Below are 26,280 nucleotides of genomic sequence, written 5' to 3'. Positions count from 1 at the left end.
AAATCGATGGTTAAAGAAAAGTTTGAAGCGTTAGACGCTTTGAAGATCGTTTGTTAGTCTCTATTCGATATGCAAGCAGTTAAGCATGAGTTTCTACCCGTCGTCTCGCGAAGTTGCACGAAAAGTAACCGAGGTATACAAGGATTTTCTGTCTTATTGATTTACAATGGCTCCTCACTGTATTCGTACGCATGCACATGTGCACCCAACTCAAGTTATATAGAACGGCAGGAGTGCGAGCATAGATAGTGACAAATATCCTGAAAATAGATTCATTCGGGGATGTAAAAAAAAAAAAAAAAAAAAAAAAAAGAAAAAACAAAAAAGAAACGAATTCTCAATCGTAAAACATTGGTTGATGAAAATTATTATAATCTATAAATCTAAAGATCTGTCTAGTTATTGTCAGTAAATAATACTGTCAGCGTGATAATGCTCATAGGGATATACATGTACAATATAGAATGATGTTGTTGGTCATATTTACATAGTTTGTCTATGAATTTCTATGTGAATGACGATGTATCGATAAAATGAATATGATATTTAAGAGCAGAATGTCACCGAGAGTTGAGTGCACAAGAACGATCTTACCTTGCTGCTGTTGGTTCTGATGCTCGCGGGCTTTGCGACGAAGTCTCTCGGCTCTGGTTGGTCTCGGCATTGGAACCGCGCCTGGCAATGTACCCATGCTACGAGAGTTATCTGAGCGTTTGAGGCTCTTGCCTCCGGACGCAGCTAAATGTGACATGCTGCGACTCATGCTAGAAGCGCTCAGAGGCTGGCTTTGCTGTTCCGTCAGTGTGCTAAGTTCTGTCGGACGTTTCCTAGGCTGCGCCAGTTGGTCCAGCCTGGACATGGAGTAAGTCCTACCTGGCGAACGTGCGAAGGCCTTAGCGCTCGAACTACGCCCTGATGATGGCGGCCCATCACGCGGCGATGGTATCGTTGGCATCAGATCGGTACGTCTCCTGTTCACCCGCAGATAAACCGAGCTAGGGGTTCCCGGTGTTCCGTCGCTTTCTTCACCTGCAATGGAGTTTCCCTTAGAAGCGAAGCGCGAGAAGCGACCACCGGAAACTGCGCACTATACAGTCGTAACGTGTACAAGGCGCGCGTACATCCTCTGAACATCGCAAACATAAGAAAATTCGTTCCATTTTGCATGGACCGAGTGTACATGTAGGGTAGGTGTGTGCATATGTGTGGATGATGTACGTACATACACTGGCTCTTGAAAACTTTTCCGTCCATATTGTATGTGTTATACGAAACATTTTGAAATTTCATTCACATTTTAACGAAACACGATTATCATTATTTGCTGAAATAATCATGAAATAGTCTCATCGCAGTGTTAATGAAATTTCAAAATATTTCGTATAATACACATTATACATACTTATATTCATGAAAGGTGCCTACAAGTATATGAATACTTTCGTGAGCCTGTGTATAAGTATGTGTAAGTGATGTGCATTTGGCATTCCGTTTTCGACTACTAATACTCTCTACTGGTCAATATTCTTCATGCTGTTTCCTGTGTATGTATGTGCGTGTGCGTGTACGTGTTCCTGTATGTACGAAGCAGATAGAAAGAACTTTTGTGCATAATACAGCTTGGACGTCATTCGATAACGTTGCCAGAAACGGAATGTCGAGCAAATGGTGTTGTTACGGATAAAATGATATATACATTATGACAGAAAGATATTACGGTAATTAGAGGACAATGAGAAACTGGGAACGTGTACGAACGACGTTACGGAAGCGGTCTAAAACGAAACGGTGGTACATGCAAACGATATCCGGTAAAAATCCGGTAAGGCGGTAAAAATCTCAACGCATGCAGAGAGCTATATATACAGAAAGTGTCTCGTGTTATAGCATTCAAATCAACGCATAAACGTGTTCATATGTTCATATATCGAGTGAAAAAATGAAAGAAGCCGTTGCGAAAAAAGTAAGCGTTTTAAAGAATCTCGTAAAATCGAATCGACCGTTTGATATCGTTAAAAAATGTTTTTCTATTCAAATGATTGAAAAATACGTAAAAAGAAATATTTATCTCGATCGAAGACTAAATGGAAATTCAATTTAAATACAGTATGTAGGGATGTAATAAGTTTATGAATGATATGAGTGTATAATGCTTGCTTCTTATAATAAGTAGGCAAATGTTAGAGAAGTACAATTAAACGATAGCGTGTCTCGTTTGAAGTTCGTATTCAACTATTGAGGCACCTCAGCTTCTCGATACTTATTTCCATTTCGTAAAACTGCCACTGAATAAAGTAATGCTATTAACGAGAGAAAGAACAATATCAAAATTAGTATTCTAATATAACACTAAATTCTTACTCTAAATTCGTTAGTAAATAACCCATCTAAACGTATGTAAATGTTAGTAACTGTTAGTATAGAATTCTGAATAGCGTTAGGATGCATATATGACTAATTAATGATATACGTCGTTCAACACCGAGACTCGTTAATCTAAATTTACATAAAAATCAAGATATCCAAGTTCAATGTTACCAGAATTATATATGACAACTATCTGATAGATAGACTGCGAACGTTTATGCGAATCTACGTCTGTAGTGAACACAACTAAAGAAATGAGATCTGAACAGAGCGAGAACTTTGCTCTTGATATTTGATGTATATGTTTGCATATTATGTACGTTATATGTATTCTAGCACCTTTAAATTTTCCATAAATGCATAAGCTTTCGCAGTCTAAAAATAGAATTAGAATTACATCATCGGTGTTCCACGACTTCACAGGTCTGTACAGATATCTTTATGGCGTTAAACGAAAGTGACATGCTTGCAAGAGAGTATATTCCGATGTGCTAATGAAAGAGAGACAAGGATACGTTATATTGATAGCTCATTCTGGGATAACAGAACAATCTTCCCGTTGCAGACTTTTTTCTTTTTTTCGACTTCAGGACTCACCACTGGCAGCCCGCTGAATCATCGGACGCCTAGTGTCGCTATCAGACTTATCATCGATGGCAAAGATGTCAGTTGTAGGAGGCAGAGAGAGGCTGGCTCTCTTATGTTTGGCGGGGGTTAAGGGAGGATCAGGGCTAGAATTCCAATTGAACACCTCGTACATGGACGAGGACATTCTCATATCTGCAAACAAACCATTCAGCGCTGCAACATTAGGTACTTTCCAATCGAATTCTCTTCGTTTCTTCTTTTTTTGTTCTTATTCCTTTTTTTCAATTTCTCTTTTTTTTTTTAATTTTCTCGAGGGTGGGCAAGGGTGGGGTTGTTCGACAGATTAACAAACGTAGGGTGGGGGAAATTAGCATGAGTTAGATATAAGTGCGATTCACAGATACTTTAAAATTACACTTTGCCTGACAGAGCCACCACCAGTAAGTACAAAGATAAATAGAGCGGATGCAATAGGATCTTAATTACCGAACGAAAGGAAATCTATCTCTCTCCGGTCAATGTTACAACTCTAGTGAAATTACATTTACTCAGGCATATAGTCTCGCTACGAACAACTATCTGTCTCTCTGTCTATGTACTTTTGACACTTGTATTTCGTAATAACGTGTACGGATTACAGAGAAGTCAGCGCGTCGAAGATGAGGTGCTTCTCGTGTGTGTACATGAAGCGATATTATGTTGGCAAAAGAACATGATATATAGCAAAAAAAAGAAACAAAAAAGAATAAGAGAGGAAGAAATCAATAACATCATCTCGTTTATCGCTGAAATCAAATTGCATTCGTCGGGAAACGCAGCGAAATTAAAAACCGGTGGAATTGGCTGCGAAAAACATACAATACGAACTGTAGAAATTTAAACGAAAAACCTGAAAAAAGTACAGAGAATATAAAACACATTACGAATACGATCACGAATCATTTTATCTATCAACATTAGAGAATCGATCTCTCATGCTCCGTAATTTCCTTTTTTCTTTTTTAACCATCACATGGAGATATCGTGTACAGTTGAATAAAGTCGTGTGTTGGTGGTTGATGTGTAGTGTTTGGTAATCAAACATCATCGTAAAAATATTTATTCGTCGAAGGAAGCTCGATTTATCGCTAGAATAAGGTGCCACGATTTTAACCCGGTTTCGTAAATGATTAGTAAATAATCTTTAACTGAAAAGAGTAACGCACAAGCCACGCACGCAAATACGTATAAAAATGTCTCGTTCGCCTTCTGCGTAATCTTTCTGGAACGTAGTGCATCCATGCGTTACGCGTTACGGCGCATCGGTTGCGCAACTACATATAGCACTAGAAGCGCTGTGTAGAAAGAACGCAGTGAGAAAAGAAGCGGCCTTCGCTGTACGTCTCAACCATCGGCAGCTCGACGATTTTTGAGTGCCAACATGAAGAAAGAATAATTATTACACCAACGACACGATATTCGCTAACGAATTTTCTTTACACGAATTCTCGCGATTCTTTATCTTTTCGTTACTATCCATAACTGACGATGTTAACGACAGACGTCGAACAATTTCTACGTGCTTCCATTGCTCAACTACTAGATACCAATCAAAATAACATCGACATGGATGACACGAATAGGCAGAAAATTATCGTAACAAACACTATTACGAATATAGAAGTTTGATGTCACAATATCATCATCGACGTCTGTCGTATTAAATTAAATACACGTATCCGCAAATATCAATAACATCCTCGTATCTGTATCCGGTTGAGAAATTCCCACTAACCTTCGCCAGGTTTCCGGTCAAGTCCACCAGCTGACGTGGCTCGCTTCTTGCTGCCATCGAGCTCTCTCTCTGAGGATCTCCTTGTCAACGGCTGTGCAGCCGAGAACATCATTACATTGGTGGTAGAGGTTGCGCGACGCGTTCCCCAGAAAGTGGAGCCACCGGTATCGGCTGGCTCCAACATCCTCGGTGTAGAACTTCCGAACGCAAACACGATGTGCGACCTCTCGTTCTTCTTCTTCGCCTCTATACGAGCTTCTCTCTCTTGATTCTTTCGGAGGATCGCCTCTCTTCTTTCTCTTTCCGCCTCGCATATCGCCCGTTTTCTCTCCCCGACTTGGTTTCGTCTAAAATAAATATAAAACGAATATTTCTGCAGAAAGCAGATTTCGAACTAGAGGTTCTCAAGGTACGACGAGCTACGTGTACGAACGAGAAAGTACGTCTTCGCGTACATGTAATAGGCTGTTATTCTTTTTTTAGACGGGACGGAAAAGCGATTTTGCCGCGGGTGAACTTTATGCAGGTGTCGTGGTAATTTCCCGGGCTTCTCTGCGGCGGCGAAACAGTTTAGCCCGGCATCATATTAACCAGGTCAACTTATAACTTCGTAGAGAGCACGTAATCTCGTAAAGAGCGCGTTTAAACACATCAATGTGGTTCCGTGTCGGTTTAAATTCGCGTGTCATAGATTAAAAAAACTACCCTCAAGGCATGCGCTCTATCGTTCGCAACTGGATCGTATTAAATAACCCAATTTCAAACGCAAAGCTGGCTTAAAATCTCATCCTTTTCCCATTCGAGCATAAGTTCACTCCGACTTGTACTTTTTATTACAAAAAAAAAAAAGGGAAAAAAAGAAAGAAAGAAAAAGTGCGAATATAAAAAAATGAAAAACGACGCAACTGAAATATTACGAATTTTCACGTATCAGTAAACCTATTAGTGAATATTAGTGAATTATTTTTGAGTAAACGAAATGAAAGAAAGAAGAAAAAATAGAAAAGAAAAGAAGAAAAGACAAACCTGTCGTTGTCACGCGATTTGAGCTCGTCGATGCGCCTTCGACGTTCCTCTTCCCGTTGTTCCCGGAAACGTTGCGCGGCGAGAGCTTGCTGTCTCAACTCTTCCAACTTCCGCTGCCGCTCTTCGTTTTGTCTCTCACGGACGAGCTTCGCCCTGTCCACGTCTTTCGCGCTTCCCGTCGACTCCCGTCCTGAGAACAACCGCGAAGACCGATTACTTCTTCTTGTCGTACGAGCTTCGCGTTCTGCTTGAAACACGTCGATGTTTACTTGTTTCCCAGACAGTTCTCGATAATAAAAGCATAGTACACATTGCTCATTTAAACTCCGAAATTAATTTTAATGAAATTATTCCCAGTTATTTACAATCGATCGTACGCCACGAGACAAAAGATTGATTATTACAGCTAGACAACGCGAAAAATTCCAACATTTTGGTGCCCATTCGATGTTTAAACAACCGAGGGAAAAATGTGACAAACGAAAAGTCTCGACACTGCCCTTGAAAACGTGATACCTTCGTTCTCGCTAGGATGATCGCCATCGAGGGAGTCCTCGTCGTAGAGACTTTGCCGGCGCTTCACATCTGTCGAGAAGAAATCGAGAACATGTGCGTACGCACGTGAGATTCGGGTATTACGAGCAAAACACGCGTATTCACGACGCACTGCAAGCATACAGTTCTGCGGGTACACTGCAGCTACAAATGCATGCCTTTAAAGCGATTGACACTCTTCAAAATGACACGATTCAAACAAACATGCTTCATGCAGTCGACGTGATGTCTAGCGTATGATAGTTTCGGTAAACGAATTTTCATCTCATTCCGATAGAACGCGTGTTAAAAGTGTTCGGTTCAAGTTCCGTGGTGAACCGAACGAAATTAAAGAAATACAATTAGGAGAGAAAAAGGTCAGAAATTGTGGTCTCCATGGGTATATTTTCTCGCGCAGATTCGATTACCACTACGAAGATAGTCAATTTCCACGAGTAAACGCGAATATTCCTTTCCCACGGCGAGCAGCTGTTTTATCAGTTGGCAAAGAAGTGACAAGGCCGCATGAAATAAATTCTTTATTAGATTCCCTGTCTCCCTTCGTGCGGTATTCCAGCTTCACCGACGTAACCCGTCCATTTTTTGTGATACCAACGTGTTTCTTTCGCTCGGATAATACGATTATTAAAAACAGGGTGCTGTAAAAAGCGTGTTTCGCACCTCGGGATGGAAACATTCGATTTATCGTTATGAGTTCACGTCGCGAAATCGTGTTCCTAGGTTTCTACACAGAATGAAGTTATGAATGGAATTCTTTCTTTCTGCCTGTCTGAAAACACTGGGTGTAGAACGTGACTTTATATTAGATTACATCGAATGAGATTCATTACAGGTTTTTGATAAACAATTAAATGGCAAGCTTAGGATAAATATTGTTCCAAATTCGAAAAAGGAATCGTTCATAGAATATTTAGTGATAACGAAAAGCTGAATAGTTGCAGGTCTTCAAAATATGCAAAAATTACTTCAACTCCTAACTAAAAAGCAGGAATAGTTTTTTTTCAAAAAATTAAGCCGGATACCATTACAAGGAGTCATCGAAAGAAACAAGTTACACATGCGTAATTCAATAAAATATTAATTCCATAAAAATGCATTATCTCTAAAAACTTTTTAAATCTCCTGCAAATTACCTGAAAAGATCAATACAATGAAAAAGTCAGTAAGTTTTATGATTCTTATGGATGTGTTATGTTCCATAGACTTAATCGTTTTTGTTAGTTCTCTCAATTTCCGTCAATGTGACATCAAACTATTAATAAAGAGAAACGCTCGAAGAAAGTTGGTCACACGCGTGCCTGGGAAAACTCGTAGCTGATGAATGCGGTCATTTCCAATTTCGACGGGGGATTACTATTAATAGGTACGCACTCGTTACGCGACGCATTAAATTCAGCGCAAACGTAGCGTCGAATTTGGCAAAGCACACTCCGTTATTTACCAAACTGATTATTACCTGACGAATCGGGAGAGGCTTCGTCACCTCCGATTTGGGCGAACCAGTGCATCGTTTGTTCTGCGGAAGATAAATTCGAAGTTCGTTCCTATAGGATTCTTTGTTTAAATAGACTATCCCATCCCTATAAGTCCCATCGAAACGCGTCCTTGATTGCCGCGTTTGTTACATTTACTAGAGAACACTGCTGGCCATTGCTTCACACCGACCAGTTAAAAATATTTCAAGACATATTAGTTTAATTCAGTTTAGTTTAATTTATCTCTAATCTGTGAATATCTTTATGTGCAAATTTATATTTTTATTAATACAATTATAGAAATAGAATCTAGATAAAGTATCGTTTTACTTACTACAACAACGCTCAATTGTACAATTCAACTAATGTCATTAGTGAAATTTGACGAGCCACGAGTCGGAATTATTACCAATGTTAATAAATTTTCTTCGAAGTTTCGCAAACAAGTTACAAATCGTCAGACTATTCTAATCGATACAAAATTGTACAATTATAACAGAGAAGTTTGTAGGATCAAATTTGCAAATTTGTCAATTCGCTAATATAGAGTTGGCAAACTGTTTTGCTAGAGGGACCAGATATTATACTTTGCATATTTTATATATTTTTTGATATTATGTCTATTCCGCGCATTTCTGCAGCTTCAAATTTCCTTCAAATATAAAAGCATCAAAATTACCAGTTTATTCGTTTCCTTCTAAATACACGAAAATTAATTTAATCCTGGTGTGCCACTTTAGGTTATTTCCGATCGAACCGTATTTTCATATCCTCGAGAAATTTCTTAAATTTGAGAAAAATACGGAAGAATCGTTATTGATACGCGTGAATTATCTCTCCAATTGTATGATAATTTTCTCGAAATATTAATTATTCTGTCCTCGGTTGAAACTAAATCAAGATTAAGACTTAAAAAATTCGGAGTGCGCAGGTTTAATGCAAGAAAATCTCTAAAGCTGGCGCACCGAAGAGACGAACTCTACTCTGCTTTATGCCATGCGAAAGTACATAATTCCAAATTCAGATTTAATCTTCTTTCATAAAAAAATATATATATATATTCTAGAATCAGAGGGATGAATGGTATGGGATAAGGCGAAAACAAAAAAAAAAAAAAAAAAAAAGAAAAAAGAGTGAGATAGGGAAAAGGAAGGAACATTTTTACATCTGATATTCGTAATTAGAAAAAACGTAAAATCTCATAAATATTTCCCAAAGTTTTTTTTTTATCGTTCATGAAGAATAACGACATCGGAACAGATGGGATCAGCGAGAGAATTTTTATGATGGAAACCTGTTCAAAGCTTGCGCATCGACCTTTGAAAACGAGAATTTAAATTGTGTCTTCTGTGATGATGCGCGGTCACAGATTTGTTGTTGCGAGGATCGTTAATTATAAACCTGCTCGCTTATTTTCGACATCTGGCGACGATTTGCATTCGATGAAGTGAGAAAGAGATAGAGAGAAAGAGGGAGTTTCACCCAACGTCGATTCTTTCGCCGGCTGATTGCAAATGCCGCGAGGAAAAAACGCGGCAGCCGTCGACTATAATTGATAACTGGAAAACGGACAGCGGCGATGAATGGGCGACGCATTATTACAAAAAGGCATACGAGAGCCGTGTTCTTTGGTTAAACGATCGCAGCTCGATAACCGTCTACAGAGAGTAGCGAATGGAAATGGAAGAGCTCGCGTTATCGCGTGGTCAATTATATCATTGGAAGTTGTTTAAATCCTCCGCATTCCGTCCCCACCTTTCCAACGATTCATATTATCAAGACTGGCTGTTTATCGCTCTGGTAGACTCCATTCTTTTCAACTGTTGCGATAATAATAGCCGATTGCATATCGACGCGATGCAATGGAAAGAACGAATGATCGAGAAGAGCTGGAAAAGGATAGGCGTACGATGTTACTGCTCCTTGTAAAATGGAATTACATTCGATTATTGATTGCACAGAGCCCCTGATGTATTCTGATTAATTGCAGTTCGCGTAGCTTATTTTCGCGACCTCGCGCTGCTTAAAAAAAGGAATGCGAAAGGGAAGGGAAAGAGATGACAGGGAAGCTCGCAAGAGGTAGTTTGATTCGTTTCCATCGAACGTCAGGTAGAGGGAAACTGCTGCTACCTGCCGATGTTGTTTCCGGCTGCTGATTGCAAATGTCAGAAAAGAGGAAAAGGCGTGAGAGCGAAAGGGAAGGGACAGAGAGAGAGAGATAGAGAAAGAGAGAGAGAGAGAGAGAGAGAGAGAATGTGTAGCTTGGTGGACCGCTTCGTGGAAGCCGTTGATGGTAATTGGACGTTTCATTAGCAATGCGGATGCGGAATCGAGCGAGAGGGAGTGAGACATTGCATGAACAGGAGGAGTTACCGGTAGAGCGATAGAAACAGGCGGGGTACGTACGCCTGGAAAGCCAAAAGGGGAAACAGGGTGAAAACGTTTCGACGTTACTGATAATGTTACGGATATAAAGTTCTGTCGGATGCGAAAAAGGAGAGGGTTGTCGATGGAATTCGTGTCAACGGATTACGAAAAAAAGAAAGAAAAAGATGGCATATTGAAAGACTGCACTCTAAGTACGACACGTAATTAATATCAATGCTCTACTTTTCATGGGAAGTATCGATTGCGCGTTACCGGAATCAATAACATTTGCATCGAGTCCCTATTAGAAATTCGAGGAACTCGTTGGATATTCGAGTATATAAATCAGAGTGATTATGCGAAAGAGGGGAAAAAGGAGGAAAGATGAAGAGGAAAAAAGAGGGGAAAAAGTTGCGAGGTAAAAAACTTTCGACGATGATTTTAAATTACAGCGGTCTCGAGTCACAATGGGTTCCGCTTTCCGCGAAAACGGTCGAAAAACGTCGAGAGGCCGTCGGCGGTGGATATACACACGTCGGCTCTGTTAATCTTCCGTCGCCTGGAAGTGAGTCGGAAAACAATAGAAATCCAGCCTTTTCATCGGGTTCCGTAGGCCGCGTTGGAATTGAAATTTCGCTCTGAAGAAACCCAATTGTGGACCGAAAGCTCTGGAATCCGCGATAGTTTCCAGCCATTTCTGAAAGCATTTCCCTTATCTCTACGGCAACGTTTCATTGCAGATTTAGAGCTTCACCGGAAGCTATCAATCTTTCTATAGATACTAGCCCGCAATTTACGATTGCAAACTTATTACTCGATCGAGAACCGATTTTGTCTTCGTCCAGCCGACCGTTTCGTTACTTTATCAACGATTTTAAGTTCGTTGAAAGTCCGATGAGACGTGGAAGTTCTCCGATCTTTTCTCAATTCTATGCTCGTCTCGATGAAAAACTAAAACCCCTAATCATTTGCTAATAATTAAAAAGATGAATCTTTACAAAGTACGAGCTTATGCGAAAATCGGTCGACAAATAACCCTGGCTATGATCGATGCAATCCCCTTAAATAAACTATATAAGTTGCGACTATTTAGTTTCTTTTCTGTGTGTTTTTTTACCTTTTTTTCTTTTTGACTACCTTCGCGAAGAAGCAATTTCAGAGAGTGCAAATAAAAAGGTACGCGTGTTCTTTAACCGAGCGACAGAAAGACACGCTATTTTCTTCCGTGGAAAAAGAAATGACAAAGAACGCATTGCCAATTGAACACCCGCATACACTAGTCTATTGTTGTTGTCAATAGGAATGCGCTTCGCTGAATCGCTACGTTACAATGCAACGTAACGCTGCATGAAACAACGTAGCGGGTGTTATCTTGGATCTTCAGAAGGTGGAAAATGCATACGTGCACACAAAAGCCTTTTCCCAATCCCCCTCTTTCCCTCTCTTTAGACGCCTCTCTTTGGGTAATATTCCGGAATACTTTCACGCAAATTATTTCCAGTTACAATGGCCGCTGGATTCGAAGTTTTTATTCAAAGAGGAAACGAATTTGAGGCGAATAGATATCATATCAAAATGATATCGAAGAAATGTATGCATCGAAATTCCTAGTCGTGTCCATTTCGAAATTCGGAATTGCTTCAATCGTAAATCCATCTTGATAAATAAACGCAGTGTATAAAGATGTTCCATCGGAGATGTTGAAAACGACAATTCGGTCATATCAGACTATAACTCGTTGAAATGCGGTTCTTTAGGTCAATATGTTCCTATTTCCGCACTGGCAAGGTCGCAAAAGTATCTCGCAGGCTGTACGTTGAAAAATCTGTCAGTAGATACAGACAAGGGACTCTGTTAATCTTCCAACGTTAGGAAGTGGGTCGGAAAACAATAGGAATCTGTTCTACCCATCTACCTTGGCGCATCGTTCTTACTATTTTTCTGTGCTCGTGGCACTTCTCGAGTCGACTGCCTCTCCACTTCAACCACCTTTTCTTCTATCCTTGCTCCTTCAGCTATTCCTCTCTTCTGTCGCATCGGTATAATGCTCAAGCTACTTCTCGAGTAATATATACACAATACCAAGAAGTACCCGCTTCTTTTCACGAATACAAGCCAATGATCGGTGATTTATTACGTGTATAAATTAATTTCGCCCTCTTTTAAATAAAATTGAAATTTTATTCGTAGTCTACGTGTATACGTATAAGCTAATTATGTAACATATAATATAATTACGGATCATGTGAATAAGGTAATTATACGTCACAAATAAATTACGTGTAAATAATGATAAATTGTTACAATACAGTATCGGTACAGTACTAGAAGGTAGTTATTACAATTGGATAAATCTAAAGCAATTAATTTACATAGCCAATTATCATCCGTCGATCCGGTGCTCGAGATTCGTCATTTTCGTTTTTAATGTCATTGCGTTAAGAATCATCCTACTTTTAATATCCCGTGCCACTCAACGCTGTTCGTTTATTATTTCAATCGAATTCAACGATATCTCATCGACTAGTAGTAATTGCAAATTTTAAACATTTAATTTTCTTTCTTGACAATGGGCAACGATTGGAAATTCAACGATTTTAAAAACGGAATGAATCGCACGAATGAGAAAACGCTATAAACACACGTCTGCGGATGCGAACCCGGTAGCAACGGCCTTGAGCTATGTTAAAGTAGCTTCTATTCGCCGAGCACCCGTGATTTCGTTGAATTCAGTTTCACTCGGTCGGCACACATGTGCACACGTTTAAATGCAATGCGTCGAGTGGCTCGTATTCCATTTTAATGGAAGCTCGCCGGGAGTCTGCTGGTGACGATCGAAATTGTCCTGCTTTCTCATCCTAGCGCCAACAGAGTGTTCTACTAATATTTAACGAGCGAACGAGCCTCGCGTGTGCAACGATTCCGTGCGACTTTGTTTCTGTTTCTGACCTCAAGCATTGATAATTGTCCTCGCGTTTAACACCTGGCTGAATATTCCGCGAGCACACCTCTAATAACGTTATCGGCAAAACAAAATCCTTTCATTTTCCCCGTCCCCTCATCTACCACCCCTTTATCGCATCTCCGTGGAAATATCGCGAGTATACAATGCACGAACAGCCAGAGGGTAAAATTTGTATTATGGACGATAAAACACATACAGGTTGGCTGCACGGTGGAACCGACGAACTTTGGCAGCATGTCCAGAATATTATTTTAAGTAAAAAAATGTTACATAACCATGGTTCCATTTATTCAGGTCTGCACTTAAGCTTCGTTTAATTATTTATTTGCAATTCTATGAAATTGCATTTAATTCTATTACGAGCAACCGAGTACCCACGGGTATCCATTTCTATATTGCTTTTAAGAATTTGTTACGTTCCAGTGAAAATATTGCGAAATCGCTCCGAATTCTTCTTGTTCTTAGATATTATTAAATAGAAATTTATATCCAAGTTTGAAATTTGGATATTGTATATTAAAGTTCAAATTTATTTATGCACTCGTTGGATAACAATAGCATCTTGGTTGCCTGTATAAGGATTAATCTTTTTCTACCAGGTGTTTCGAATCAAGCGTGCATGAAATGAGAAACATGATACACATCAGCAGTTGGATAATTAGCATTGTCGATATTCAATGGATGCTGCGAATGGAAACAGGACTATTTAACAATATATGTAAATTATGGCTGATTATTACGGTTTATATACTAATACATTTTCCATATCTCAAGAACGAACTCGAATCAGCCAGTGATGCATGTAATATTTTTACTTGGAATAACATTCTGAACACGCTAACGAAATTTATTATTCACCAGGAAACACTCAGTATATGTATAACGATCAATTACCTGAGTTTGCTGCCATGGGTCGTTAATCTCTTTGCAGTATTTAACACGCAAAGAGTGGCTCTATTTACACGTGTGTTTCCATTTTGCGGACGTTTTTGATTAGAAACGCTTTTGTCGCGATCTGTCGTCGAATCAAAAGTTCGTGCGAGTAAACATTTGGAGCAAATCTCTCAAGGCTCGCCGGTGGAACGAATTTTTCAGACCTGTGTACGGTCATTGATATTTCGGTATTCTTCCAAACAAATGCACACGTTATTATCAATTTCATGGATGCTTCTGTCACAGTTGATTAAACTTTTGGCTCTTCGTGCGCGAGCTGAGATTTGCGGCGAAGATCAGTCGATAGGATTAAAACGTTATTAAATCCATTTGCCGTTTCACAGTGTGTGCAGATATTGCGTTTGTTATCTAGCGTTGACCAGAAGCGCATGGATCCACAATGTGGATTCCACATTCATAGATCGATACGCGCGACGATTTTTTATTCGACTTCACGAGTGCGTCTCGTCGTATGTCGCTTTTCATTTTCCACAATGGAAAACGACATCGTTTTTTCTATTTATTTCTGTCGAACTTCCTATGTATTTTTCTTTCGGTCGTATTTGAATCGCATATTCATCAGATACGCTTCGATTCGAAGATGGCGAAAACTGAGAATCATCTTGAAAGACGACCCGATTTCTTAGCTGGATAATTCAGAAGGAAATTATTATATTTCATAACGATCACTCAACCGAATACCTCGTCAAAGCTTTGCTTTACTGTCGGTTTTTAATAGAAAATAACAACGACGAGCTTCGTACCAATTTATTCGGAACGAACGGCTCCTATTCACGAATTTACAGCCACTGATCAACGAGAAAGACCATCCGTGGCTGTTGTGCGATAGCAGCGTTGCAACAGGAATATTTGCCAGAAGCTTCCGCGATAAAAGGAAAACGTAATGATACTTTTCCACCGACATGCGATACGAAATCCTAAATGGCCTTTCCTAACTATACGTATATATAAGTATGGACGATCATGCATGGAGTGTATGAAATTCTCGTAATATTTGTGGAAACGTGTGCGAACGAGATAACAAGAAAAAGAAGAGAAGCGATATAGCATCGCGACGATGTTGATCGATTGGATACAGTCGTGCCATGATTCTAATATATCGTGGCGATTCGTCAATTTTTGATTGCTTACCCTTCGTGAGAGAGTGGCGATTGTGTGCAGAACTGGACCTTTGGTTAGTTTCCTCAGAAGCGGCTCCAGCTGTAACAAAATTATTCGTTTTAATTGACCGACTATTATTACATCGTTCAATATGACGATTCGAGTTTTAGCGTAATTAAAGTGCGATAGGCGATTTATCGATTAAAGTACATGCAAGCCTGATTTTTTGTGCATTAACGTAAATTAATAATTACAACGACTGTAATATAAATAAAGGCTCGACTTATGTAATAAATAAATAAATCTCTTGAATATTAAGAGAAACATTAATAACATTAAGTATATTATTAAAGTTAACGTAGCAATAAAGCTACTATTATTCGTTTTTTACAAAATCTTGTGGTTTTGTCACCTATTTTCAAAACACTATCTTCTATCTATCTTCGAATCTATCAGGTTGTTCATCTTTCAACTATTCCATATTAGAATCCTTTTCTTTCATCGCCAGAACTTATATTTTTCCCATCAGGTGTTCAATTGTTGCTTTTTAAGATGAAGAAACAGACTGTCCAATTTATAATTTTTAAGACGAAAATTCCGCCAGAAACTAGCTTACAGAGTAAAGTTTATTACAAATTCTCCGCTGATATTCGGTTTCCTTTTCACCCCTTGTTAGGTCGCATGTCTCTAAATGTCGTCAAGTGCTGTGCTTGTGTCGACCACTCGTGGCTAACTATTCATCAGTTACTCGTGAAAGAGAGAAAGAGAGAAGGAGAGAGAGAGAGAGAGAGAGAGAGAGAGTGAGAGACAACGTAGAGAATAGCTGCCTTTATGCCGGAGCATCCATTGACTCTGCATATAAGGCTAACTATCACGATGCCTGCGTCTTTCGCCCACGTTGCTAACAAGCTTATTAACTGTGTCTTCATTAATCCCCTCTCTCACCAAGCTGCTAATAAACACTTTCAACGGAGAAATTCAGCTTTCCGGCAGACAGACCGCGAGCCACGTTCCAATTATTTTTCCACCACGTGAAATTAGCCATGTAAATATCGTCGGGAACGTTTTTACGCAACCTGCGCGCTAGTTTCGTTTTTATATATTGTACGTACGTATATTGTAAGCTGATGAAACGGTTACCCAACGACGTAACAGTTTTCACTCGTCACTTTCTCCGCTACGTTCTTCCATTGTGAACGCCGTTGCTCTCGATCGGTAATCGTTGCAAATCATTTCCAAGTACTCTGCCAATTTCTATTTCCTAAACATTTGCTCGTCTTATAGAAGGCACTTGTACATTCTATTTAGATCGCCTGTGTTTATGCAAATTCATTTTATTCATAATTCAGTTTTATACATTATACACTTGAAGAAGCGGAATTTGAATAGAGATTTCTCACTCGTTAAATATCAATAATTGTGCATCGCACAAGAGGAGGCACATTGAAAGGAATACGCAGGTCTGATTGACTACATTCTAGTAAAGCTTATCTTCTTCGACGTACTTTTTAAAATAAAGCATGCGTTATTTTCCTTATTAATCAAGATAAGCAAACACATGTATAAATTATATATACAACAAATTGCATAGAAGAGAAATGTATGTCAGAGTATGTCTCTTGCTTTCATGCCTCGAGTGCATTTCCTTTCAGGGACGTACAATATTTTAAAAATCTTATACATGTATAGTATATTCTTGCATATTACATGCATTCTTTATGCCATATATCAAAATAAATACATAAAAATTCAAAATCTGGTTGTACCATACAAAAGAATCCATACTATTCTCCTCACCATAAAGTTCCCTTTAAAAAAGATACTACAACCATTATATTTTCTTAAAGCGTTAAATACAAGCCTCTGATTAGAAGATAGCTGTCGAAGCAGGTGGTTTCAAGGTTTGTAGCGTATAATAACGTAATTTCATTGAACAGGTTACACTTCGCGGGTCATTTCTCTGGCAATCGATTCGGGGTTTCGTACTCGTTCACGCGTATATATCGCTGGCGAAAACGATCCGCTGGCGCGTTTAACATTTTGCACATCGCCCAAGGGTGTGTTGTACGTAGAACGAAATCAGAAAGCGGTCAGTAGATCGGGCTACCATGGATACTAGTTGTTCGCTTCAATCGATCTCGATCGTTTGTGAAACGAGCTCCTCCGCGTAGCGTAGCACACTGCATAAACTCCGTGTAATAGCCAAGGATTTTGTCGCTAAAAGTTAATTATGCGATTTTGTGCCATGCCCGCGCAAGTTAATAGTTTGTTAGGCGATTCAGCGCCTAATCAAATTTTCAAAAATTTGAATTTTCAAATTTTCAAAGCTACAAATTTCCAAATTTTCAAAAATTCAAATTTTTAAATTTTCAAAAATTCAAAAATTCAAAAATTCAAATTTTCAAAAATTCAAAAATTCAAAAATTCAAAAATTCAAATTTTTAAATTTTCAAATTTTCAAAAATCCAAATTTTCAAAAATTCAAATTTTCAAATTTTCAAAAATTCAAATTTTTAAATTTTCAAAAATTCAAAAATTCAAATTTTCAAATTTTCAAAAATTCAAAAATTCAAATTTTCAAATTTTCAAAAATTCAAATTTTCAAAAATTCAAATTTTTAAATTTTCAAATTTTCAAAAATTCAAATTTTCAAATTTTTAAATTTTCAAATTTTCAAAAATTCAAAAATTCAAATTTTCAAATTTTCAAAAATTCAAATTTTTAAATTTTCAAATTTTCAAAAATTCAAAAATTCAAATTTTCAAAAATTCAAAAATTCAAATTTTTAAATTTTCAAATTTTCAAATTTTCAAAAATTCAAGTTTTTGAATTTTCAAATTTTCAAAAATTCAAATTTTCAAATTTTCAAAAATTCAAATTTTCAAAAATTCAAATTTTTAAATTTTCAAAAATTCAAATTTTTAAATTTTCAAAAATTCAAAAATTCAAATTTTCAAATTTTCAAATTTTCAAATTTTCAAAAATTCAAATTTTCAAATTTTTAAATTTTCAAATTTTCAAATTTTCAAAAATTCAAATTTTCAAAAATTCAAATTTTCAAAAATTCAAATTTTTAAATTTTCAAATTTTCAAAAATTCAAATTTTTAAATTTTCAAATTTTTAAATTTTCAAAAATTCAAAAATTCAAATTTTCAAAAATTCAAATTTTTAAATTTTCAAATTTTCAAATTTTCAAAAATTCAAATTTTCAAATTTTTAAATTTTCAAATTTTCAAAAATTCAAAAATTCAAATTTTCAAATTTTCAAAAATTCAAATTTTCAAAAATTCAAAAATTCAAATTTTCAAAAATTCAAAAATTCAAAAATTCAAATTTTTAAATTTTCAAATTTTTAAATTTTCAAATTTTCAAAAATTCAAAAATTCAAATTTTCAAAAATTCAAATTTTTAAATTTTCAAATTTTTAAATTTTCAAATTTTCAAAAATTCAAATTTTCAAAAATTCAAAAATTCAAATTTTTAAATTTTCAAATTTTCAAATTTTCAAAAATTCAAGTTTTTGAATTTTCAAATTTTCAAAAATTCAAATTTTCAAATTTTCAAAAATTCAAAAATTCAAATTTTCAAATTTTCAAATTTTCAAATTTTCAAATTTTCAAAAATTCAAATTTTCAAATTTTCAAAAATTCAAATTTTTAAATTTTCAAATTTTCAAGTTTTCAAAAATTCAAATTTTTGAATTTTCAAATTTTCAAATTTTCAAAAATTCAAATTTTTAAATTTTCAAATTTTTAAATTTTCAAATTTTCAAAAATTCAAATTTTCAAAAATTCAAAAATTCAAATTTTTAAATTTTCAAAAATTCAAATTTTTGAATTTTCAAATTTTCAAAAATTCAAATTTTCAAATTTTCAAAAATTCAAATTTTTAAATTTTCAAATTTTAAAATTTTCAAAAATTCAATTTTTCAAATTTTTAAATTTTCAAATTTCCAAATTTTCAATGTTTCAAAAATTCAAATTTTCGAGTACGGAGTACATTTTACGTAGAGACAATTTGAATTTTGGACTGCAAAAACTATCTGTGAATTAATATTCTTACAATCTTTCATTGAATCTATATGGAATTAAATACTTCTCATTTCTTACTGAACAACAGTTGTCAATAATTGTATTAGCAAAAATTGAAGGGCTCGTAGTAGAAACAACCTTGGATTTTGTCCATGCTTGTACTTTTCCAAGAAAATAATAGAAGATTTTAGTATCTTTAAGTTCTGTTGTTTAATAGATGTCAATCCTTCTTAATAAGATATTGACTGTACAATACAATTGCTATAAGTGTATTTGTACTTATATCGCAGAAGAATTGCATTTTATTAAATGATGAAGTTATGGGTCTCGTGACATAGGCTGTTTTAGCAAAACCAGTTCAGTTTCCTTGGACAATAAGTCAAGATCAATCATATCGATTCTACCATGTTTGGAGTTTTGCTTTCGACAGCCAGAACCTAAAATCAAAAACGTGGAGAAACTTGTTACGAAACACATTTTGTTACGTGTCTCTCAATTAACTTGTACTTATCGAAGATTAGGATGTGTGGTTTTAAAAGAAACAGCAAGAAACAATTCTTGCAGAGATCCTTAAGTTCTCCAAAAATGTCTCCGAATAATGTTTCAATATTCAAAAGTAACCGCTGATTTTATCACCGCGCTATATCGTTTCCACATATAGGATCTGCATGCAGGTGAGCTCTGCGGTCGAACACGACGGCGAACTTCGACATTTCTATCCTTGGCTAGTTCTTCTCCGCCATTATCCGGGGAAGTTCGCCAAGTCAGTGGTGCGGAAGTCGCCTGCGTCGTGAACAACGAAGAAGATTGATCATTTCGTCGAGGGATAAATCGATTCGCCGGAAATTGACGGAGAATTTAACGAAATATTATTCTGAGTGATAGTCCATAAATAAATTTGTACTTGGAAAGGACCAACTAACTAATTTCCCAGGATAGATTAATAATACAATTCGTCCTGATTATAATTTCCCACGTATCGCATATCTGGATAGAGTTCAGGGTGGATATATGAAAACATTCGTGTATAATCGGGGCATTCGTCTATTTGCCATGAATCCCTTTGATGATGCCAATTTTGCTTCTCGACAATTCCCTCGCTAATGATCGTGCCAATTGCTCGTGTTATTATGTTAATTCGTTGAATAAACTGCTGGAATTTTCATCAACACTAGGGTAACAGCTAAGTGACCGTTTAACCTAAATATGCGTATTATTCTTGCAGAAGTACGATGGAGGATAATTCTTGTATGTATTCTAAAAATTTTAGAAATATTATTATTATCTCCCTCGAACAGTTGGAGTACTAAGTTAATAAAAAACAATAATACAACAATTTAATTGATACATCCAATTTTAAGCCTGTCGATTGAATTATTAAATTAACGATAGACTAAACTTTGATCAATATACATTTGATTTAAATTCCAAACAGAAGAGAAATGCTGTTTCCTTTAAAAACATCGTAAACAAGAAACTCAGGATATCTGAGTAAAATTATAAGTTAAGCGTTCTAAATGCTGCTGCAATAGCACGGAGAACTTTGTTATCCTGGCGCTTAATACATCGTCGAAACGAACGTACAGATAGCAGCCAAGTTTCTGGAACTTGAATGCACTCGTTCGACTGCGCAACCATGGATTTCCTACTGGGAGCTATCAAAAATATTTGCTGGCACGTCTGCGGGGGAATTAACGCGTTGCAGCTATTACGCGAGGGCGTAAATGATGCCGGCGTAAATTGGAACTGGGCTAGGCCACGATAATGACTCGACTCTCGACGCGTTAAATATTACCAACAAGATACTACAAGGAACTTTACAGCAGCCGATGAAGTTTAAAAATTTATATACTTCTCCCACACGAGTTTCTTGATTTACGGATCGCAACGCAGTAGACATTCGGTTATCCGGCTCGGCTTTAACCGATTGCGATCTTGGTTTGGATTAAGGTTGACCAGAAATATCATTGACGCATAAATGCAGTTTTTCTAGTTCATATACACACATATGTAAACGTATATATAACGTATACCTTTTACCTACCAATCATCGTCATCAAGCTTGGAAACTTAAAGAAAACGTTGACTTAGAATTCTATATTCCTTCAGAAAACTTTTCAACGAAGTACGTATTGAAGTAAAGAAAATTACCATTGAGCGCTAATTTCGAAATTAATAAGAGCAACAGGAGATTTATTATAGATAGAAAAATGGATCCAAACTTTTGACCAGTGCCAATGCACACCAGTATGTATATATATAAAACAATGAACATACATGTGTTCATTTTTTTCATTAACCGGTAAATGATAACAGATATATATTGTCGTAGCAACTTGTCAGAGGTGTTCCGTTCCATGCAAGTCGGATAAGCGAGACTCCACTGAATCTCTAGACAAATGGAAATCGACGTCGAACGAAGCAGGGAGACTTTAAAGAAAAAATCGTTTTATCGAACTCGGCTCTTTAGCTGAGTTTCTCGTCTAAGCGCTCGTTGACCCTTTCTTCGTCTCCGTATCCTTTGAGAAATCGTTCTTCGGTCGATCTTCCATCCACCGTACGGAGATCCAAGCTATTAAAACGTCACTATCGTGGATCGCCGTGGCACGATAATGAAAACTGAGAGCTCGTAATTCCAACGAAGGCTCGGCAGTAATTTCAATGGATGGATGAAGGAGATTATTACTCGTGCGAGCGAACAAGCCGCCATTACTCGTCGGCGTGGCTCAAGTCGCGCGAATGGTTGTCTCTAAAAAGAGTATCCTCGTCAGAAGGATAACCGGGTGGCACAGTACGGCGTGGCATGCAGTGGACAAAAATCGAAATAATCCACTGTTCGATTTTGATTTTATTATTCGATGATATTATCAGTTTGTATGTAAATAATATAAAAAATGTAAAGAGTAATTCCCCAAAAAGTCGACAGTAGTAAACATCGTTTACACATGAAAATCTAATCACTTGAAAATTGCTCGTTCGTTATACATTATTGTTTGTTAATTCTTCTTAATTAGTGTTTGTTACACTTTAAACATGGAGAATTATAGTAAAGATACGTATAACTTTAATTGGCAATTTAAAAATTGCTGTTTCTCTTTAAAGTGAGATTTAAAAAGAATGTTTCAAACCATCTTGCAATTTTGATTGTTCTGTGTCAGAAAGATATTGCATTACATTGCTACATAATCTTTTTCCGCTACAAACTGGTACACTGCGCGTTCTTTATTTCTTTCAGTGAAATCCACTCGTAATCTCAACTTGCATCAAGAGTGAATTTCTGATCGCATTTGTTCCGACAAAAGTTTAAAAGTTACGGAAAAACTCTGTTCTTTACTAAATGTCAGCACAATATCTGACAGAACAGAATGGAAGTATAAATTATTTCTGCGTAACACTTATGCAAAAATGGAGAGATTTACTCAAACGACATCGTGTGTAGTTAGACAAAGAAACAAATATTCAAGCTGTTTCAACTGAGCCAGAAAGTAGGAAAAATATTAACAAAGATTTGATAAACAGACTTCTACCCACCTTGGATCCTCTGATTATTTAGTTTTAGGAAAATGTACACATTCAGATTATAAGCATTTCTTTTTTATTTTTGTCCCAAATCCTCATTCAAATGCTACACTGTGGAACGTGAGAACGTGGGCTGCGAACGAGGCGAACGTGGGCTGCGAACGTGCGAACGTTGCCTGCAAACGTGCGAACATGGTCCGTGAATTGTGATTTTTGCCCAAAATCCTCATTCAAATGCCGCACTGTGGGTGGATGAAACTTTTCTCGAAGGTGGCATCACGTTTTATTAACCGTTCATTACGTCCATGTTCACGATGAAAAGGGTTAGAACTTCCTTTTGTCTGGATGCGTTCTCGAAGAATGGAAATTAATGTCGACGCCTAGTATAGGTAGATTCGTTTACTGCAATGAATAATACGGCAACAGCACGATACACGAGTCAGCTTTTTGAAAGGGTCGTTCATGTGCAATTTGTGTTTATTCAATTTGGATATTCATTATCGGTCGAAACCAACTGATTGTTTCAGTAAGAATATAACGAATAACGAAACAATATTGGACAATAACGTCGATCGAAATGGTTTCGGCAATAAAGCGTTTTCGACGAGAATATCGCGATAGGAATGAAACTGGTCCTTGAAAAAAAAAAAAGAAAAAAAAAACAGTTTTATAGCTGTTAAACGGCCCGATGGTGATAAAAGCGTTGGGTTTGTAGTCGAGGATGCATCGTGTCACTTTAAAAAGAGATGTACCGGTTGGTATGAACACGTCAAAAATCGAATCGAATCCACTGAGGAAATTGATATCACTTTCACGTGTGAACGCATAAAGGAAACAACGAGTAGAGTGGCATGGATCGGCGTAAAACACGCTAGAAAGATCACAGAGTAATATAAGAGAACACTCAGAGGAATAAACACGATACACGAAGCCACTCGTATAACGAGCACGTTCGTTTCAACTTCCGGTGTCCACATGAACACCCCTGCGAAGCATTTTGGCGGTGCTAAATAATCTTCTGATTTACTGCCTCGTGTCGCGAATAGCAAATAATAGTCACTTCGCGTTGCTCCAGTTCGCTTTTGCGCGAAGCACACGAACGGCGCTTCTGACGTTCTACCTTCCGGAATTAATATCCCGCAACGAGGATGTTTAACGACACTGAAATAATTTGGTGAAATTAAAACTTTCCTTTGCCCCTTGTTCGTTTTCGCTTCCGTGCACGAATTGAACTACGCGTATCTGTTGCCAAGAGCTTCAAGTCAACATTTAGGCACTTGACTCTTTCTTTTTCTTTTTTGTGTCTCGCGTAATCAACGTCTCTCGAATTTTTACGAATCAGAAAATGCAAAAAATTCCAATTCTCTTACAGTGGCTGGAAATCGTGAAATTATATTAAAATGTTAAAGATGTTCGTAGTGCCTTTGACAGTTGATATACAGTAGCGCACGAAGTTTAAGTATAAACGGTTGGATGGCATAATTTTATAAAATGGAATTGTATTCGATGAAAGCAATAAATATAATATATCTTGTAGACGACTGCCAGAAATATGATGAAATATATCTAATAAAAAAGTTACTACGTACAACTATACACACAAATAAATTACTTAGCAACTTTAAAATTACAATTTGTCTATTACTATATTTGATGGATTTCGAGGAAGCACGATCAAATGAAACACCAAGTTTTATCTCTTTACTTACAAAGTTTTCAGTCTTTAACGAGTTAACGTTGAGTTTCGTATATCGAGGAAGATTAGGAAGAAACATGAATCTTACCAGGAATGTATAATTTCGTACTTTATACGTAACATAGTCACACTGTCATTTATTCTGGCGCTTACCTAAACGAAGCAAAATCTATTTGAAGAACTTCATTGTTGAACAGAATTTATCGATAAATAGTTGTTTGAGAGAGAACTCGTGAATAGCAGAGGAAGAAATATTTGAACAGTAGAAATAAACGTGTGCATGAAATACAGTGATAAATAAATACAGTATATAACTAACACCTAATATTAGCCTAACTTTAAGAAGCGATCACCAAAAAGCTATAACTTTCACATGGGCAAGTTGATACACTTTCCACAATATACTCTCAATAGCTGCTTTTTAATAAATGAACTATCCCTTTGTGAATCACTTTCACTGTGTCTGCGGTCAAGAAACGTCCTCGATTATAGCAAATCTCACTTTAATTTTCACTGTATATTTACGTGTTCCAACACTAATAGCATGGAAATACTTTCAATTTCAAATTGAAAGAGTCTAGAAAAGAATTAAAAAGAAAAGTGTTTTAATATAATAATGGAAAGAAGAGGCAACGAAGTGTTTCACGAAGCCCATAAATGTCAGTTAAAGCCGATCCTTGGTGATCCTGGTCGAGCAGCAAGCTCGTAATTCTCGTGGCACGACAACGGCTCGCGCTCCATAAATTCCTGTCGTAGACAAAAGGATCTCTTACGGTGTACCCGAGGTGATCTTGCCTCGTCGAATCTGCATTCGCGCGGTTCGAATTTACAAAGCCACGGCCACGGCGAACTATCGAATGTCGCAATGTGTTCCGCAGCGGTGGCCCGTTAATGCAAGTGTCGCATGCACGCTATCGCGCGCCGCGAGAAAATTTATTGGGGCCAACGAATGCAATCGTCGCGTTCTCTTCGTCGTGTCTCTTTCTGTCTCTCTCCGTGAACATCGAACCTAGCGTGCCTTCCAATTAGTTGCGATTATTTGTCCAAGAAGACGCATAGACGGAATGTGAGAAAAACTGTTGCAGATGTAGTACAAGTCGATGCCGAGTTCAGATTTTAATGTCAGAATGGTAGAAATTAAGGTCGCAATTAGCGAAAGTACCTTAAAGAAGCGCTTTCGTTAGAATGAGTTAAATGTGGCCAAAATTCTGATGATGCTTGTGAGTATCTTGCATGACATTCTATACATTCTTTTACATTGTAATTTTGAATTATTTTTCATAAAAATAATGATAAAAGAATGAAATGATTCGATAAATCTTATGCGCATGAGTATTCTGAATGTTTATAAGACAAATACATTTTTAATGAATTTATGAAAATATGTTTCTCAAAATTGTCCCTTTGGAAAATTCCAGTTTGGAGAAACATCAAAATTCCCACTTCCGCGAAACATACTATAGGTATAGTTACTAGTGCTGTTAAAATACTGTTAATTTCAAACATTTCTGCTGATCTGAAATCCGCAACAAAATTATCGATTCATTGACTGTAGGTCTATCGTGCAGGTAGATCATCGTCCATAGTCAATATTCACAGATAACGTACAAGGGTTCAATATGAATCCAATAACAGGAACAGTAGCACGAATATGAGCACGTTGCAGCGACTAGTTAATTCTTCGTCGTTTCATTTCCGGATTGTAAAGGGTGGTGGAGGGGGGCGAGTCCATTTGCTCGTCGTTACGGAGTGTCGTGATTATTCCGACGTGACGTCTGCTTTGACCGCGCTCGTCCACGACCTACGCCTCGAATACGTTTCAGGGATGGCCAGGCAAATACCAACCAGTTAACTAGTTGGC

General features: G+C 37.1%; 1 protein-coding gene across 28 annotated transcripts in view; it reads right to left on the bottom strand.

Annotated features, from left to right (window-relative positions):
- Positions 1-26,280, bottom strand: part of LOC126918944 (MAP7 domain-containing protein 1-like) — a 197,569-nt gene that overhangs the window by 8,562 nt on the left and 162,727 nt on the right. For 9 of the 28 annotated variants that reach the window (XM_050727556.1, XM_050727537.1, XM_050727545.1 and 6 more), the window contains 7 exons: positions 15,203-15,271; positions 7,767-7,826; positions 6,272-6,340; positions 5,756-5,945; positions 4,730-5,076; positions 2,965-3,147; positions 595-1,029 (listed from right to left, as the gene is read on the bottom strand). In XM_050727556.1, coding sequence (XP_050583513.1) covers positions 595-1,029; positions 2,965-3,147; positions 4,730-5,076; positions 5,756-5,945; positions 6,272-6,340; positions 7,767-7,818 — 1,276 coding nt within the window. In that variant the 5' untranslated portion in view covers positions 7,819-7,826; positions 15,203-15,271. The remainder of the gene's footprint in view (positions 1-594; positions 1,030-2,964; positions 3,148-4,729; positions 5,077-5,755; positions 5,946-6,271; positions 6,341-7,766; positions 7,827-15,202; positions 15,272-26,280) is intronic. The other 19 variants (XM_050727541.1, XM_050727549.1, XM_050727547.1 and 16 more) reach the window with 6 other exon arrangements.

Source organism: Bombus affinis, chromosome 7 (genome assembly GCF_024516045.1).
Source record: "Bombus affinis isolate iyBomAffi1 chromosome 7, iyBomAffi1.2, whole genome shotgun sequence".
Taxonomy (NCBI): Eukaryota; Metazoa; Arthropoda; class Insecta; order Hymenoptera; family Apidae; genus Bombus; species Bombus affinis.
This window is presented reverse-complemented; position numbering and strand designations above follow the sequence as displayed.